The sequence below is a fragment of the Tenrec ecaudatus genome, chromosome 3 (genome assembly GCF_050624435.1).
Source record: "Tenrec ecaudatus isolate mTenEca1 chromosome 3, mTenEca1.hap1, whole genome shotgun sequence".
Lineage (NCBI taxonomy): Eukaryota > Metazoa > Chordata > Mammalia > Afrosoricida > Tenrecidae > Tenrec > Tenrec ecaudatus.
Genome location: NC_134532.1, coordinates 219,795,317 through 219,810,583, shown reverse-complemented (window position 1 = coordinate 219,810,583; position 15,267 = coordinate 219,795,317). Strand labels below are relative to the sequence as shown.

Sequence of the window (15,267 nt, the reverse complement as noted above, 5' to 3'; positions counted from 1 at the left end):
CCACGCCGGGCTCCGGCGCTGGCGGCCATGGCGGAGGTGGGTCGGACGGCTGTGCGCGACCCTGGCGCGCTGCTCCCGGGGGGCTTCTGGGCCGCCGTGGCCGTGTGGCTGGAGAGGCCGCAGGTGGTCAATAAGCGACTGTGCGGGGCCCGCCTGGACGCCCGCCTGGAGAGCCACCTGGACGACCGCGGGGCCCTGGACCCTAGACCCCGGGCCGCTGCCGGGGAGGGCGCCGCCGAGCTGGAGTCGCTCTGGGGCCACCTGTCGCATAGCCTCGGCGACGGGGCCTTGCGAGGCTTCCTCGCCGGCTCCGAGGCCCGGACGCCGCCGGACGCGCCGCGCCACCTGGACGTGCTGCTCAGAACTGTCATCCCGAAAGCAAGGTCCCAGGGCCCGCGCAGCGGCCCGCGGAGGGAAGTGGTCGTGCAAGGTCAGAGCCTATGTGGTCGCGGTCACTGCGGTGGATGCACAGTGCCCCCCTGAGCCTCGGTCCCTGAAAAGGCAGAAGATTTTGCAGCCTGTGTTGCCCCTGTGCCTAAGCATGTTCCCGTGCTTTCTCAGCCCATGGGATGGGTGGTGTCTGGAAGGCTTTGGGAAGAAGGTGAAGGCAACGGGACACTGGACGTTGAATGTTGTTGTTAGGTGCCATCTAGTGAGTTACGACCCATAGAGTCCCTACACAAAGAAAGAAACAGACACTGCCCAGCCCTGCGCCATCTCACAATTGTTCCTATGCCTGGCCCATTGTTGTGGTCACTGTGCCCATCATACCCCTGAGGGCCTTCCTTTCTTTCGATGCCCCTCCTTCTCCAGGGACTGGTCCCTTCTGACAACGTGTCCATGCATGTGAAACAAAGTCTCTCCATCCTGGCCTCTAAGGAACATTCTGGCCGTACTTATTCCAAGACAGATTTGTTTGCTCGTGACAGTCCACCATATTTTCAATATTCTCCAGCACTACAATTTAAATGCATCATTCTTCTTCAGTCTTCATTATTCAATGTCCAACCGTCACATGCTCATGAGGTGACTGAAAATGCCCTGGAAACTAGGAATTCCACAGGTCGGTGAGTGGACAGTGGTGGTCCAGTGGCACACTCCTCACCCTCCACAGGCAGGCACCTTCTGCAGCTGTCACCTGTCTGTCTGAGGAGGCTTGTGGGGTGCTGGGCAGGTTTTAGCACAGCTTCAAGATGAAGACTGACTAGGAATAAAGGTGTGACCATTAGTGTCTGGAAACCAGCCCATGAAAACGCAGGACACAGTGGTCTCATCTATACAATCATGAAGTGATCGCTGCAGGAGTGGGGCGGGGCCAACACCACCCATAGCTGCCATAGCACAATAGACCTGAACGATGCCCAGTCCTGTGCTGTCTTCACAATTGTCCCTAGGCTCGACCACTGTGTCACTCCATTCCCTGGAGGCCCTTCCTTTTTCACCATCCCTCCACCTTGTCAAGCATGATGTCCTTCTCCAGGACTGGCCTCTCCTGACGTGTCCATTGTATGAGAGGAAGTCTCGCCATCCTGGCCTCTAAGGAGCACTGGACTTCCTCCAAGGCAGGCCTGTTTGTTCTGACAGCACTTGGTGTTCAGTACCTCTCCCCAGCCCCCTAACTGCCACACATCTTTCTTCCTGGGCTTCCCGATCCATCACCAGTGTTCATGTGCATGTGAGGTGACTGAATGTACTTGGGTCAGGTGACGTCTTTGCTTTTTAATGCCCGCCTAAAGCAGTCTGGGCAGCAGGTCTGTTCTATGTGTTCCAGTTTCTTGCCTGCTGCTTCTGTGGGCCTTGCCTGTGGATCCAGGTGAGATGGAACATGAACGTCATGGAGGTGAGGCGTGAGCCCTCAGGACGATCACAACACAAAAACGGAGGCTAGTTAGATCACATGGACTCCCGGCCCGGCCATGCTGGCGCCTGCTTTTGCAGGATGTGGGAAATCCGCTCCCAGCGGTGCTTACTTTGTCCTTCACCTGTGGGTCCAGCCTTGGGCCGTGTTCTCCAGGCACAAGTTGCTCTATGTTGCCCTCTGTGCCCATGTCTCTTGGCAGTCTCCATGGCCAGGTATGTTGCAGCGTTGGGCTTCATGGGTTAGTGCAGACCCCAGTCTCTGTGCAGCACGGGCTGCAGAGGGAATGTAGTAGGCCGCAGGGAAAGTCAGGGTGGCTGTCTGGCCATTGGTGTCCCCCCCTGCCCAGGCAGTCCAGTGACCAGTCAGTGCTTGGTATCCCTGCTGAGGCGCCAGCATGCCTGAGGGCCTGGGGCAAGGACCCGTCTGATGGGATCCGTGCATCTGGAATGGGAGTAAAGCCAGGGCGGTTGTTGAAAATGGAAGAGGAAGCGGCATTGGTGGCCTGCGCGTCCCCGCTCTGGGTGAGCTCTTCTCATAGGACCTCATCTCCCAATGGTTTTCCATGGGACAAGTGCAGTCTGCTGGCAGCGGGGCTACAGGGCGCAAAACTCCTGGCAGGAGCACCATCGAGGACGCATGCTGCCTGAACTGGCCTCTGGAGCCCAGAGACTTTGTGGCCTCTCCCTGTGGTCCTAGCTAGGCTGGGACAGGGGACATCTGGATTCAGGCTGGGGCAGAGGTTCTCCTAACCTCTAACTGCAAGTCGCCAGCCTGGCATCTCCACCTCGCTGATGCCCCCGAGGTCTGACCACTAGACCCATGCCTCACACAGGGCCTGCTAAGCAGTTCATGTCCTACACACCCACCCAGTCAGCACCTGTAGGCAGCTCATCTCCTGCCCCTCACAGTCTGGGTGCTGAGATGCAGGAGTGGGCAGAGCGCATGGCAGAATGGGAGGAGGGTGGTGGGCTGTGCCCACATGTGACTGCGAGGAGCGATGCTGACTGGGGCAGTCAGCATCCTCCTCTTCCTCCCCAGATGTCCTCGGTGGGACTGCGACTTTCTTACCGCTGGAAGAAGATGCTGACAGGAACATCAGGATTCAGACAAGCAATGTCTATCAGATCTGGCTCGGCCGCAGCCAGCAGGAGTGGTAAGGAAGCCGAGCAGCCCACGCTCGCTTCTCGGGAGCTCAGTGGGCTGTTGTGCACATGCTGGGAGACCCTGGGTCATTGGAGGGGGACAGGTCAGTGGAGAACTTTGACCAGTCCTGCTCATACACCTTTCTCTTGTTCCCAAAGGTTCATGTCTGTTTTGATTGTCTGTCCAGAGCACTGGCACGCTGATGGGGTTGTTCGCCCCACACCCGCCTGGCTTGGGGAAGTCTTGCTGGCTAGACTGGCCCGGTGGGCAGTTGGGAATCGGCCAAGTGGCTTTAAGAGCACTCTCTCCCTGGTCCCCATCACCCGGTACAGCCAGGTCTACGAGGAGCTCAAAGAGAAGTACCGGCCCATGGTCAAGGTAATGCTGCGGGGCCTGGTGGTGCGGTGGCTTAAGTGCTGGGCCAGTATTGGAACCATCAGCTATCTGAACCTGTGAGCTGCTGGCGTCAGGGAGGAGGCAGCTGGTTCCTGTAGAGTCCAGCCTCCAAAACCCTTGGGGGCAGGTCTGCTGTCCTTGCAGGTCTGTCAGAACAGACTCGGTGGCCTTTAGCTTGGGATTTGGGTGTCAGTTAATTCTGGGGAGACCCCCGCGCCCTTCTTTCACGAGGCGACTGACGTGGTCACACAATGGAGGGAGGCTCATTCTCCTGCGTCTTCACTTCACGCAAGTGCGGCCAGAAGCCAGGTGCGCCTGACCCTCACCCTCGGCCCAGTCTGCAGAGGTGTCCGGTGGGGTGGAGGTGGGGGGGACATGCCTTTGACATACATCACCTGTTTCAGTCGGGGGCGGGGCTGATGTTTGCACAGCTTGTGTTGGGCAGTTCTCAGAGGCACTGAGTAATCCTGCCAGGCGAGGCTTAGGGCAGGTTGGCCACCGGATCCTGTGTGCGTGCACACACACACACACACACGTTTCCATATTGCAGTCCCATTGTCTTGATCACCAGAGCTGACCTCTGTGCCACGTCCCGCTCTTGGCATCCCTTCCTTCCTCCTCCTCCATCTGTTTGCTTCATCGTGGGGTTCTCCTGGCGTGCTTGCTGGGGGACTGTCAGTGTTGGGAGTGCCGCAGTGTTCACCATCTGTCCAACTCTTCTAGGTGTGGCCCGAAGTGACGGATCCAGCCAAGTTTGTGTTTGAAGATGTGGCCATCGCTACGTACCTGCTGGTAAGGCTCAGTAGGGCCTGCGGGGCGGGCGGACTGAGGTGCAGGCTGACTATTGCGGCTGTGCCTGGCTGTTGGTGTGACACTGCAGGCTTGTTTTGCATCATAGTGGGACTACCAGCTGTGTCTGGCCCGGCCCCTGCTGTTGTCCTGGGCTTGCTCTAGAGGCTCAGCTTTCTTAGGTAGAAATCTTCCCTGAGGGCACTGCCCTGTGCCAAGGGCAGTCTGCCTAGGCGGTTTGGCAGTGGGCTCTGTGCCCATTCCCTCTGTGCCCAAACGTGCAACTGGAACAGAAACAGGTGTTCCCTCCACGGGAGGAGGAGGCAGGAGTGCTGGCTGCGTGATGCGTGCTGGTGTGCATGGGACCTTGCCCTCTGTGGTATATGAGCTCTGATCCCACGTGGGCTGTGACCTCTGCTCGTGTCGAGCGGGTGACTCACTGGCTTTTCCTCCCCCCACCCCCCCACCCCACCGTCCATCTTCTGTTCCCGCAGGTCCTGTGGGAGCAGGAACGCGCCCGGCTGGGAGTGACTGAGAGGCAGTCCTTTGTGGACCTGGGCTGCGGGAACGGTCTGCTGGCGCACATCCTTTGCAGCCAGGGGGTTGGTGACATGCTCGGGGGCCCTGCGCTCAGTGTCCGATAGCCTAGACTAACACAGAACTGTTGTTCTCCTGGGCTGTGGTGGGTGGGGGTTCACGGCCTCATGAGTCTCTGGCTCTTGGTGGCCTTCCCTGTGAACACCTATCTGGTAGGGCACCCAGGGGACGGAGGGTCAGTTATCCCTCAGCGGAGGCATCAGCAGGGGAGGTGGGTGGGGACGCTGCCCTTGAGCTACTGTCAGATACAGGGACTGGGGGGCAGGAGAGGATGACACAGGCCAGGCAGCGGGGGCTGCTGCTGACAGTCCTCGGGATGTCCCTGTGCTGTCCATTCCTGCTGGGGTCACGCTGCCCCGAGCGCTCCTGTGGACGTCAGTGCCCCGGGGCATGTGCGGGATGGACTGCACGTGCCCTGACCTCCAGTCTTCTCCCAACAGCACCCCGGCCGTGGCATCGATGTCCGAAGGAGAGGCATCTGGGCCATGTTCGAAGGGGAGACAAGCTTGGAGGTATGGGTGGTGCAGGGCGGGTGCTGGCCAGGTTGGGTGGTCACAGCATCTCCACTCCTGTGTGTGGCTGTGCTCTGGAGGAGTCTTCAAGGCACCACACGGAAAAGGCTTGTAGTTGAAGCTGGCTAGGGCCGCAGTGTAGTCTGGGTGGCTGACAGGTTGATCGCCAGGGGGTCGCAGTGGTTATACGTGTTGAGAAATGATGGACCGCTGGGCCCTGACCACCCTTCCTGCTTTCCCCTGGTGCACAGTCACTGCCGCCTCCCCTTGTGTGCCCTCCATTGGGGGCTGGGGCTCTGAGGGCCGTGGGGCAAGGGCTTCAGGTCTGGAGCCAGGCCTTGGGAACACCATGGGTGCCCGGCAGTGGCTGTCATAGGAGGGCCTGGGGTTGGGCATACATGGTGTCCTCTCCACTGGCTAGTGGTGATGTGGTTTCTTGAGCAGGGAGAATGAACATGGACCAAACACACACACACACACACACACACACACACAGGCACACACACACACACAGAGACACACACAGGCACAGACATACACACACCCAGACACACACACACAGGCACACACACACACACAGAGACACACACAGGCACAGACATACACACACCCAGACACACACACACAGAGACACACAGGCACACACACAGACACACACACACACACAGAGACACACACAGGCACAGACATACACACACCCAGACACACACACACAGAGACACACAGACACACACACACACAGAGACACACAACGGCACAGACATACACACCCAGACACACACACAGGCACACACACAGACACACACACAGAGACACACACAGGCACACACACAGAGAGACACAGGCAGACAGACACACACACACACACACAGACAATACAGGACTGCAGCACAAAACAGACACACACAGAGACAGTACAAGCTGCAGCCCTGACGGACCACAGCGCTTTATCTTTAAGTACTAAATACTGGCAGTGTTCCCAGACAAGTTTGCTATTCCCACGCTTGGATTTCTCATACCCTTGAGAGTGAGTTCCGTATCTCAGCCCATACCGCTTTTGTTTACTTTCTACCAGGGAACACTGTTTACGGCTGCACCCCAAATTCCTTACTGTTTGCAGTAAGGAAGCAGTTTGTGAGAACCAGCTAGGACAGACGTTTGCGCACTGTCCTAGACATACATGACACGAGACACAGCCCTCCTCTCATGGCTCCTTCAAGTGATCTTTTCTGCCCCACTCTGGCCACTCTCTGTGGAAAACTCCTCCTTGGGTTCCAGGCACCCCTTTGGGCCATGCTCCTAGGCTCCCTCCTGCTGCCCTGAGGGCTGAGAGGTGGGCCGTTCCCAGAGGCCCCAGCCTTTGGAAACCCTGTGGGGACTGTTCTACTCTGCACACAGGATGGCTGGAGTTCAGGATTGACTCCACAGCACCTAAGAGCAAGACCCCAGAGACGGCCAGTGCTGGGACCCCAGCCTGGGCACCCTCAGGTGGGCAGGTCCAGGGCAGTAGGCCACAGGGCAGCATGTCAGAAGCGCCCCCTTGGGCGGCCCTGGGGGCTTGTGAGTGCTGGGTCTTGCTGCCCGGCTGGCCCCCCTCGTTGGCCCCTCAGGAAGGCGCCACCCCACTGTCCTCCTTGGGCCCCTTTCAGGAAGGTGCCATCACGCCAGATGACAGGAGCCTCTTTCCTGACGCTGACTGGCTGATTGGGAACCATTCCGATGAGATCACGCCCTGGATACCCGTCATTGCCGCCAGGTGAGGAGCCCCGCCTACGCAGGGCCCCTGGGCACTCCATGGCAGCCAGGCCCCGGACTGCTGCAGGTGCTGCCCCCGACTCGCGATGAGGAAGTTTGTTAAAGGCTCCTTGGGCCTCGGCGGGTGAGGCGCCGGCGGTTCACCCTCAAGGTCCGCAGCTGAGATGCCCCTAGCTCCCTGGGGTAGAGGCGGGCAGCGCCTGGCAGGTGCGTTGCTGTGAGGCAAAGGAGACCCAGCCGTCTGGGCGGGCCGTCACACGGCCACCATGGAGGCAGTGACCACAGTAGGCCCGGAGACACGTGGCCAGCTGCTGTTGGCTTTAACTGGGGGAAGGCTGTGGGGGTGGGAGTGGGGGGCTTGCCCCCGGGAAACAGCGCCCTGTAGTAGGCCCTTCTTAGTACAGCCCCTCTCCGCGTCAGGGCCTGCGTCCGTTCATCAGACGTGCGCGTCCTCGTGGGCCTGCGGCTGCCCGTCAGGCATGCTGGTCCCCGTGGACCTGCGGCCATCAGGCTTGTTCGTCCCCGTGTGTGTACTCTGCCCAGGCTCCGGGCCCATTCAGCTCTCAGGGAACCGGTCGGACAGGCACCATGCCTCACGGTGGCCCTGCCGTCCCTGCCGCTGGCATCCTTGGAGCCCCAGGCCGTGAGCTGACAGCGGCGGGAGGGTTAGTTTGTACAATTGGCTGGGTCGCGGCCCACTCACAGCGACCCTCTAGGGCAGGGTGAGAGGCGCTGGCGGTGCCCGAGGCTGTCACTCGTCCTCCGTTGTGCCACCAGCCGGGGTCAGTGCCCAGCCCGACCGCACGCAGGCCTGGGGATCAGTCTCCCCGCCTCAGCGCGGCCCCTCTGGATGCTGGAAGGGCAGCGTCCAGCCGAGGACCAGGGCAGGGGCGCGGTGGCGGGCCTGCTGGCACGAGGAGCTGGGAGCCCGACGGCAGGCACTGCAAACGCACAGCACGCGCAGCGCCTAGCCTGCGCCGCTCCGGCCTGGAAGCGAGCCCCTGGGGGCAGCGTGCTGTGTCTTGCGTGTTGCTGGGTCTGGTGTTTGTGCCCCAGCTGGCTGGACTACCCTCGGTGACACGCCACGCCTGCCCGCCCACCCGCCCGCAGGTCGTCCTACCAGTGCCGCTTCTTCGTGCTGCCCTGCTGCTTCTTTGGCTTCGCAGGCAAGTACCCGCGGAGGCAGAGCCAGAAGACGCAGTACCGCGAGTACCTGGACTTCGTCACGGAGGTGGGGCAGGTGTGCGGCTTCCGAGTGGAGGAGGACTGTCTGCGCATCCCCTCCACCAAGAGGGTGCGTAGACCCCCGTGAGGAGTCCAAGCCCGCCTCCGGAGCCTCCCCCCACGGCTCCCAATCCCACCAGGCTGACATCGCCCAGTGCCGGCTGTGCTCCCACCAGCCTCTGTGGCCCGCCCACTGACCGCCCTGGCTTTCGTAGAGCGTGGGGCCAGGTTCATGGCCTCTCTGGGTGGGTGGGGGGCAGCACACGCCTCGGGTGGCATGCTGATGCTGTAACCACAGCCGTGGGCTCTGCGTCTGGAGTATCCCCTGTCCAGAGTCTCTTGACCCTTCTCATGTCCTCTGCCTGAGGTGGCCCAGTGGGAACCAGCCAGGCTGGGCCATCGGGTTGGTGTGGAGGCTTATGGTGGCCACGGCAAGTCTGCCTGCAAGCCTGACCCCTAGGGACAGTGGCATGGCCCGAACCTTTGAATGTGACATGGTGCTGTGTTCTCACACAGGTCTGCCTTATTGGGGTGTCCAGGACCTACCCGGCAGCCCAGGAAGCTGCTGTGGACGCACAGCGGACTCAGTACATCCACAGCCAAGGGGGTCCCCAGGGACCGCTGCGGGACCACAAGCCAGGTCCCCAGCATGCCAGCACCGAGCCTGTAGCACCAGAGGATCCCGCTCCTCTGTCCAGAGACACTCGGACCACAGAGGCCCAGCTTGCAGCACCAGAGGGTCTGGCCATGGGGGCCGAGCTAGAACCTGTGTCCAGAGACACTCGGGCCACAGAGGCCCAGCCTGCAGCACCAGAGGATCCGGCCACAGGGGCTGAGACCAAGCGGGCAGCACGGGGACTCTGGCTACCAGCGTTCCAGCCAAGGGAGCGTGCTGAGCGTGTGCGGAACTGTGGCACGCTGCCCCGAGACTTCGTCAACCAGGTGGTCCTGCAGGTGGCCGGTCTGCTGCTGGGCGGGAAGCATGTATGCCCAGAAGGGGCTTCCCAGGACCAGAGTGGGAAGCCCTGGAACCCAGGAGGTGAAGCTCCCACAGCCAGGCAGGGCTGACTGTTCTCTGAGCGCTTGGTTGCCTCCTGTGGGCACAGAGGACTGTCTGGGGCCCAGGGAGGTGGACCTCAAGGACCTCTGACCTCACAGACCCCCCAGCTCCCTGACCTGAGAGCCAGGTGTGGAAACTCAGAACCTGTTGGCTGTGTCTCAGGCTCCCAGGGACCATGCTGAGCCTGGTAACCATTGGGGGATAGGGCAGGGCAGTGTCCTTTGGTTCCTGCCCAGGAAGTGCCACTCTGTGTGCCAATTCTGCTTGTTCCTTCTAAGCTGCGGGGTCAGTGAGGGGCCCATCCCCTCCCCGACAGATGTCACAGGTGGTTCATTGTGCCGAGCCCATGAGCCCCATGGCCCAGCTGGGAGCCAGGGTGGAGGTCAGTGTGCCTGTCTGACGGCCTCGCCTGGGGACCCTTTCTCACCAGGGAGCCTCTCCTTGGCGGATGTGGCCAGCGAGCTGGACAGGTTGACGCTGCAGAGACTGAAGAGGGAGTGCGGGGGCCTACAGACTCTGCTCCGGAACTGCCACCAGGTGTTTGCAGGTGAGGGCCACCTGCACAGCCTCCCTCAAGGGGCTCCTGTGGGGTTGAGAGCACCTGTGAGCTGACACTCTGTGTCTGGCCAGGTGTGAGGCAGGGGCGGGGGTTGGGGAGGTGGTAGGAGAATTGTCCTGGGACTGTGAGAGTCTCGGTCCCTCTCTCAGCTCTGCCCTGCAGAGCAAGGTGGCCACAGCCCCTAAAGCCACAGCGAAGTGGGGGGAGGTTTGGCCAGGGCTCAGGTAGTGCCTGCAGTGTGGACATAGAGGGAGGGCGGTTGTGGATGGCTGTGCCCTGTGGTGTCAATGCCCCGAGGGCTACAGCACACCTGCCCTGTGCTCCAAGGGTGTGCCACTGTGGAGCGGGCATCTTCTGTGCACTTGATTGTGGGCCCTGAGTGTGGCCCCATCCCCGACACTGGGGGAGTGGCACCCTGAGGGATGCCTGTCTCCAAGCTCGGCCTGTTTGCCACCCGGTCTCTTCCTTGAGGGGCATGGGGACTTGGTCAGCGGGCACTGGCTCTGGCCTCTCTCTGCTGCTCCCCCAGGCCCTGAGAGCCAGGTCAGATGGGGCTACAGGCATTCAACTCAGGGGGAATGGCTAAGCCGCCAAGCCTTGGGGTAAGAGGACGCCAGCCCTGGTGCTGCCCGTGGCCTCAGGTCTCACCGAGACCAGCCAGCAGTTGGCACTGTCTCAGGCTGACCGTGCAGTAGGGCTGACTTGCTTGAGTGAAGTTACCCCTTCACTCCTCAGTGGTGATTTCAGCTCTCCCCACCCCCACCCTGAGGGGCTTCCAGGTCCCTGCTGGGTGGGTGGCTGTGGGACAGTGAGGGACCTGTGCTGCTGTCTTCCCCAAATTCTGGAGTTCTAGCTGCTGCTCTGGGGAAGGTGCTTGTGCACCGGCTTGGGCAGCTGCTGGGCCTGGTGGTGCTGTGGCCTAAGGGCTGGGCGGCCAGCTCACGGGGCCAATTCCATCCCACCCGCGCTGCTCAGCAGAAAGCCAGGCCGGTCGCTCCCATAGAGGTCAGCTCTGGGCAGACCCACCTGGCCTGCGTGGCCAGCTGTGTAGCGTGTTTGGGTGGGCCTGTTAGGGGTTTGAGTCTACATGGGTGTTCTGTGGGGTGAGTGTTTTAGGGGTTTGAGTATGTGTGGGTGTTTGGGGGTGTGGGTGTTTGGGATGAGCCTATTTTGGGAAGCCTTTATTCTGGATATTCTTGAGCCAGATCCTAGCGGGCAGTCCCTAGCTTCATGTAGGCATCTTCTGGGAGGGCCAGGAGAGGAGGGGTGTTGACGTGGAGATGTGGGAGGAGCCTGGGTGCCCGCTTCATGTCCTCTGAAGCAGACAAAGCTCAGCCCCTGTCCCCTCTGCCCCCCAGCCTTCAACTGGTTATGCCACTACGTGAACATGCTCATATGAGCACGTGCACTTCCTCCGATGTCCAGTCCTCCTCAGCCCACGAGGGGTTGACACACTGGCCGGCAGGTGGAGGGCTGGGTGCAGCCGGCTGGGCTGACCCTGTGGGACCCCAACCTGCTGGAGGAGGGGCATCCGTGTGAGTGTCCCTAACTGCTCTACCTTAGAGCCAGCTGCACAGGGTCTCCCTGCCCTGCCTGAGGAGGCAGCTGTGTGGGCTGACTGACCCCTGTGTGTCCTCTGTGTTGCCCGCAGTCCGAGATGGCCGTGTCCACCTGCGAGACTGGCGAGAGGAGTTGTCCCCACGGGCAACGCGGCCAGGGCCCCGGCGGGGGCCAGACACCAATACCTTCAAGACTCGTCCTTGCTGGTTCTTTACACACCACCCTGATGGCTGTGCCCTGCCCGCCGCCCACTGCCCCTTTGCCCATGGGCCTGGGGAGCTGCGGCCGGCCCCCACCCAGACATCCAGGAGAGCGGGGCAGCCTCTTCAGCCTGTGCCCCCCAAGTCTCCAAATGGCTGGCCTGAGAAGAGCTGACTGCCCAGGACTGCTGTCCACTGCTCCCACAGGCTGCCACTGCCCCCAGCGTCCCACTGCAGCTGGGGACGCCATCGAGCATCCTCCACACCACTGCCCATCATCTCAAGGGGGCCCTAAATTCTGGCTGTGAGGACCAAGCTTTGCTGTGGGGGTTCTGTGTTGCTGTTGCCCCAGTCCTGGATGTGGCCTGAGCCTGGGCCGACCACGCACGAGGTGGAGGTAGCCCCAAAAGCTGTTGTGACTAAGACCCTCACACCGGGGGTGTAAAGCACGTGATGAGGTTGTAATCACTGCGCTCTGCTCCACTGCTTGGGCTCTGCTGAGGGCCATGCAGAATCACAGACGGAATTCATGACTGGCAGGCTTATTAAGGAATGAGAGATGCTTAGGGCAATTGTTGATCAGAACTTGTTACAAAGTTTCAAGTCTGTTAATAAATCAAAGCGCATACCACTCACTAGAAGCCTCAATCCTACGACCTTAGCTCCACATCCGTGGGTCAGCAAGTCCAGCTCCCTGGATTCAGTGTCCAGAGGCACCCGCTTCGCGAGCCAGCCTCCTGCACAAAAGCCCCAGCTTCACTACCCAGGGGCCCGGAAGTCCACACTCTGCCCTCTGCCCTGGCTCCTGGTTCTGCTGCTGCTGCCGCCGCCCTGATGGTACAGCTGTCACCTGGATCCAGGAGGTTCCCTGCACAGGGATCTTGGGTCCAGAGGACACGCTCCTCTCCTGGCTCCTGCTGGTCATGAAATCCCTCCTGCTGCTCAGAGGGCTCCTTGTAGGCAGGGTGCTCCTACCTCAGGGAATCCCGTTGGCAGTTAGTCAAGGTGAATCCTGTCCGTGTTGGCTCTCACTCTCTTCCCAGACTCCTTAGGGAAAGGCTGTCAGACCTGGGCTGGGAAAGTCACATTGAACCAGCACATGTGAGGTGTGCATTCCCCGTAGGTTCCACATGTTGGGGTGCAGGAGGCCCAGACCTTGGAACAGCCAGTGGTACTTCAGGGGTAGGGGTGGCGCTGCTCCTGGACGCTGCAGGGGGGCATCAGGCATACACTGAGATGCCCAAGTGCAGGCCCCCCAGTGCAGGGCAGGAGGCAGGCTGTGGAGCCTCCTCCAGAGAGGACCCAGGGGTCACACACACCACTCTGGTGTTGCCTTGGACACCCAGGCCCCAGGGAGCCACTGGGTGGGGCTGTCGATGAGGAAGGGGTGGGGCAACCAGTGGATGGCTTTCCTTGACCGAGGCTTCCAGAAGAGGGACCACCTGTGGGGGTAGGGTCTTCTCTGGGGTTGTGCGAAGAGTCACACTGAGGAGACCCTTGTACACTCCCTCCTGTGTGGTCACATCTTTTGTGCTGTCTCAGTGGGATGGGCAGGAAGGTCAAGAGAAAGGGCCGTGCTGGGGACCAGGCTTCGTTCTCCCTTTCTGAGGCCCGCAGTCAACAGCCCCCAAACCCCCTAGCTGTGAGGAGGAGGGGAGGGGGCCATCCACAGGGTGATGGGGGGTGGGAGCTCAGGAGAGTGGTCCAGTCTCATGAAGAGCAGTGGGTCAGGCCCGAGGGGTCCTGGGGGCTCTTCCTCATGTTCACCATCTGGTGAGGGTCAAGCTGACACTTGAATGCTCATTGTAGCTGCCATCTAGTCCCTGTTGGGACGTTCACACTGACACCTTAAAGGGCAGTCACGCCTGTGACGTGAAGAACCCAGGCTGGGAAGAGGCACGGACTCACCACTGCACCGCAGGTCAGCATCGGGGGGTGGCTTTCCCTGAGTGTGTCTGACCCGGACATCAGCACCCTGTTGTCTCCCGACAGCCCTGGCCAGGAGGGCTGAGACAACCTGGAGGGCTGGTGTAGATGCAGAAATGGCTCCTGCAGGCCTGATGGGAAATGGGGGCTTTCTCCCTTCCCAACACTCACTGCACCCCCCGCCATGGCTGGTCTGCCCCGGCTGGTGCTCAGCTTGTGTGGAAGGAAGGCAGGACTGCATCTTGGGAGGGGGGTGGCGGGGGGCATTATCCATCGATCCTCTCCCACTTCCTCACCCAGCACACTCACCGCCTAGTGCTGCTTGGCTCAATTGTCTGTTCAGACATTTGCTGAAAACCTGCTTCTCCCTGGCAACCATGGTCTGGGTGAGCCCAGGGTAGTAGAGGGCAGGACAGGCCTCCTGGAAGGGAAGTGTGGGCTGCAGGGGGAGGCCCCTCTGCACAGCTGTTTCCCTGGGGGCTGTGTCTGCATGGGGGTGCCCCAGCAGTTGGCCGAGGCAGGGAAAGGGAGGCGAGGACATGGGCTCTGGCTCAGACACCCCTGAGGTCACCCGCACCCCACTGTGCGCAGGCTGGGCAGGACCTGAGGGCAGGGCTCAGTTCAGCACCTCCCCCACTCCTGTGGTGTCTCAGCATAACCCACCAGCAGTAGGGGCATGATAGGCCTGTGCCTAGGATCCAACAGCATGCACCATGAGATCTGCATGTCCTAGCCCAGCAGTGAGGACAGGACAATTCTGCTCTGGAGCCAACAGCACCCTGCCGTCCCATGGGGTCTGTGCACCCAGTCCCTGGGGCAAGTAAAGGGTGGTGGGTACATGCAGGCCCCTCCTGCTTGGCTCCAGAGGCTGGGCCGTGGGGCCTAGGGGAGGCCACGTGGGCAGCGGCCTGCAGGGAGGGGCCTGGTGGTGGGATGCCAGGAGAGTGGAGGCAAACGGATTTCCAGGAACCTGGTGCTCAGTGCCCTCTGCTATCAGGTGGTTGCCGGGGGAGGCACTTACAGGGAAACAGGCTGAGGTAGCCCTGTGCTGCGGGGGGTGGGGGGGGAGGGGTTGGGGGGGCACCCACTTCCCCACTCTGTTGCATCCCTGCTAGGCTGGCTCTCTGGCCTGGTATCCGAACTGATTCTGACCCCCATCTTCTCAGGACCCTGCAGGGTCAGAGCTGGGGGGATGGGGTGCGCGCACGTGTATGCCTAGGTGTATATGCACATGTGTCTGCATGCATGTGTTCACACGTGTCATAGTGTAAACCCATGTACGTGTGTGTACAAGGGTATGTGTTGGGTGTGTGCACGTGTTCACGTGTATACATGCGTTTGGGTGTCTGAATTTGTGTGTATGTGCATGGGCGTCTGTATCTGCGTGTAGGGTGTGTGTGCGGGGAGAGGAGAGCTGCCTGTAGGCCCTCAGTTCCAGGCCTGTGTGGTGCCCGCTCTTTGCTGGGCCTGAGTCCCCATGTTGGGGACCTGGCATGGTGGGGCTTCCTGTGTCTGGGTCAGAAGTTGAAAGCCCACCATGCCGTTGGAGGCCACCGCAGGGAACCTGCTCAGAAGGCTGCAGCCACCTGGAGGCCAGAGTTTCTGGGCCATTGGCATTGGGGTGGGGGGGGGGGGCAGGGCAGGAAGGCAGCTGTGGGCGGCGTCAATGCACATGGTCAACTGAG

The 15,267-nt window shown here is 61.0% G+C and overlaps 1 protein-coding gene across 1 annotated transcript; it reads left to right on the top strand.

Moving 5' to 3' along the window:
- Positions 1–18: 18 nt before the first annotated feature.
- Positions 19–12,283, top strand: TRMT44 (tRNA methyltransferase 44 homolog). The gene is made up of 11 exons (XM_075544645.1): positions 19–430; positions 2,900–3,014; positions 3,163–3,382; positions 4,124–4,192; positions 4,684–4,791; positions 5,227–5,298; positions 6,948–7,054; positions 8,164–8,347; positions 8,794–9,316; positions 9,768–9,884; positions 11,548–12,283. The coding sequence occupies exons 1-11, from the start codon at positions 28–30 to the stop codon at positions 11,829–11,831; spliced, it is 2,202 nt and encodes a 733-aa protein (XP_075400760.1). The 5' UTR covers positions 19–27; the 3' UTR covers positions 11,832–12,283.
- The last annotated feature ends 2,984 nt before the right edge of the window (positions 12,284–15,267 follow it).

Bases quoted from the DNA above. Each gene is read 5' to 3' on its own strand.
- TRMT44 (XM_075544645.1), top strand. From the start codon at position 28: ATGGCGGAGGTGGGTCGGACGGCTGTGCGCGACCCTGGCGCGCTGCTC. The intron at 3,015-3,162 runs GTAAGGAAGCCG...TTGTTCCCAAAG, and splicing joins GGCCGCAGCCAGCAGGAGTG to GTTCATGTCTGTTTTGATTG. The intron at 3,383-4,123 runs GTAATGCTGCGG...CAACTCTTCTAG, and splicing joins AGTACCGGCCCATGGTCAAG to GTGTGGCCCGAAGTGACGGA.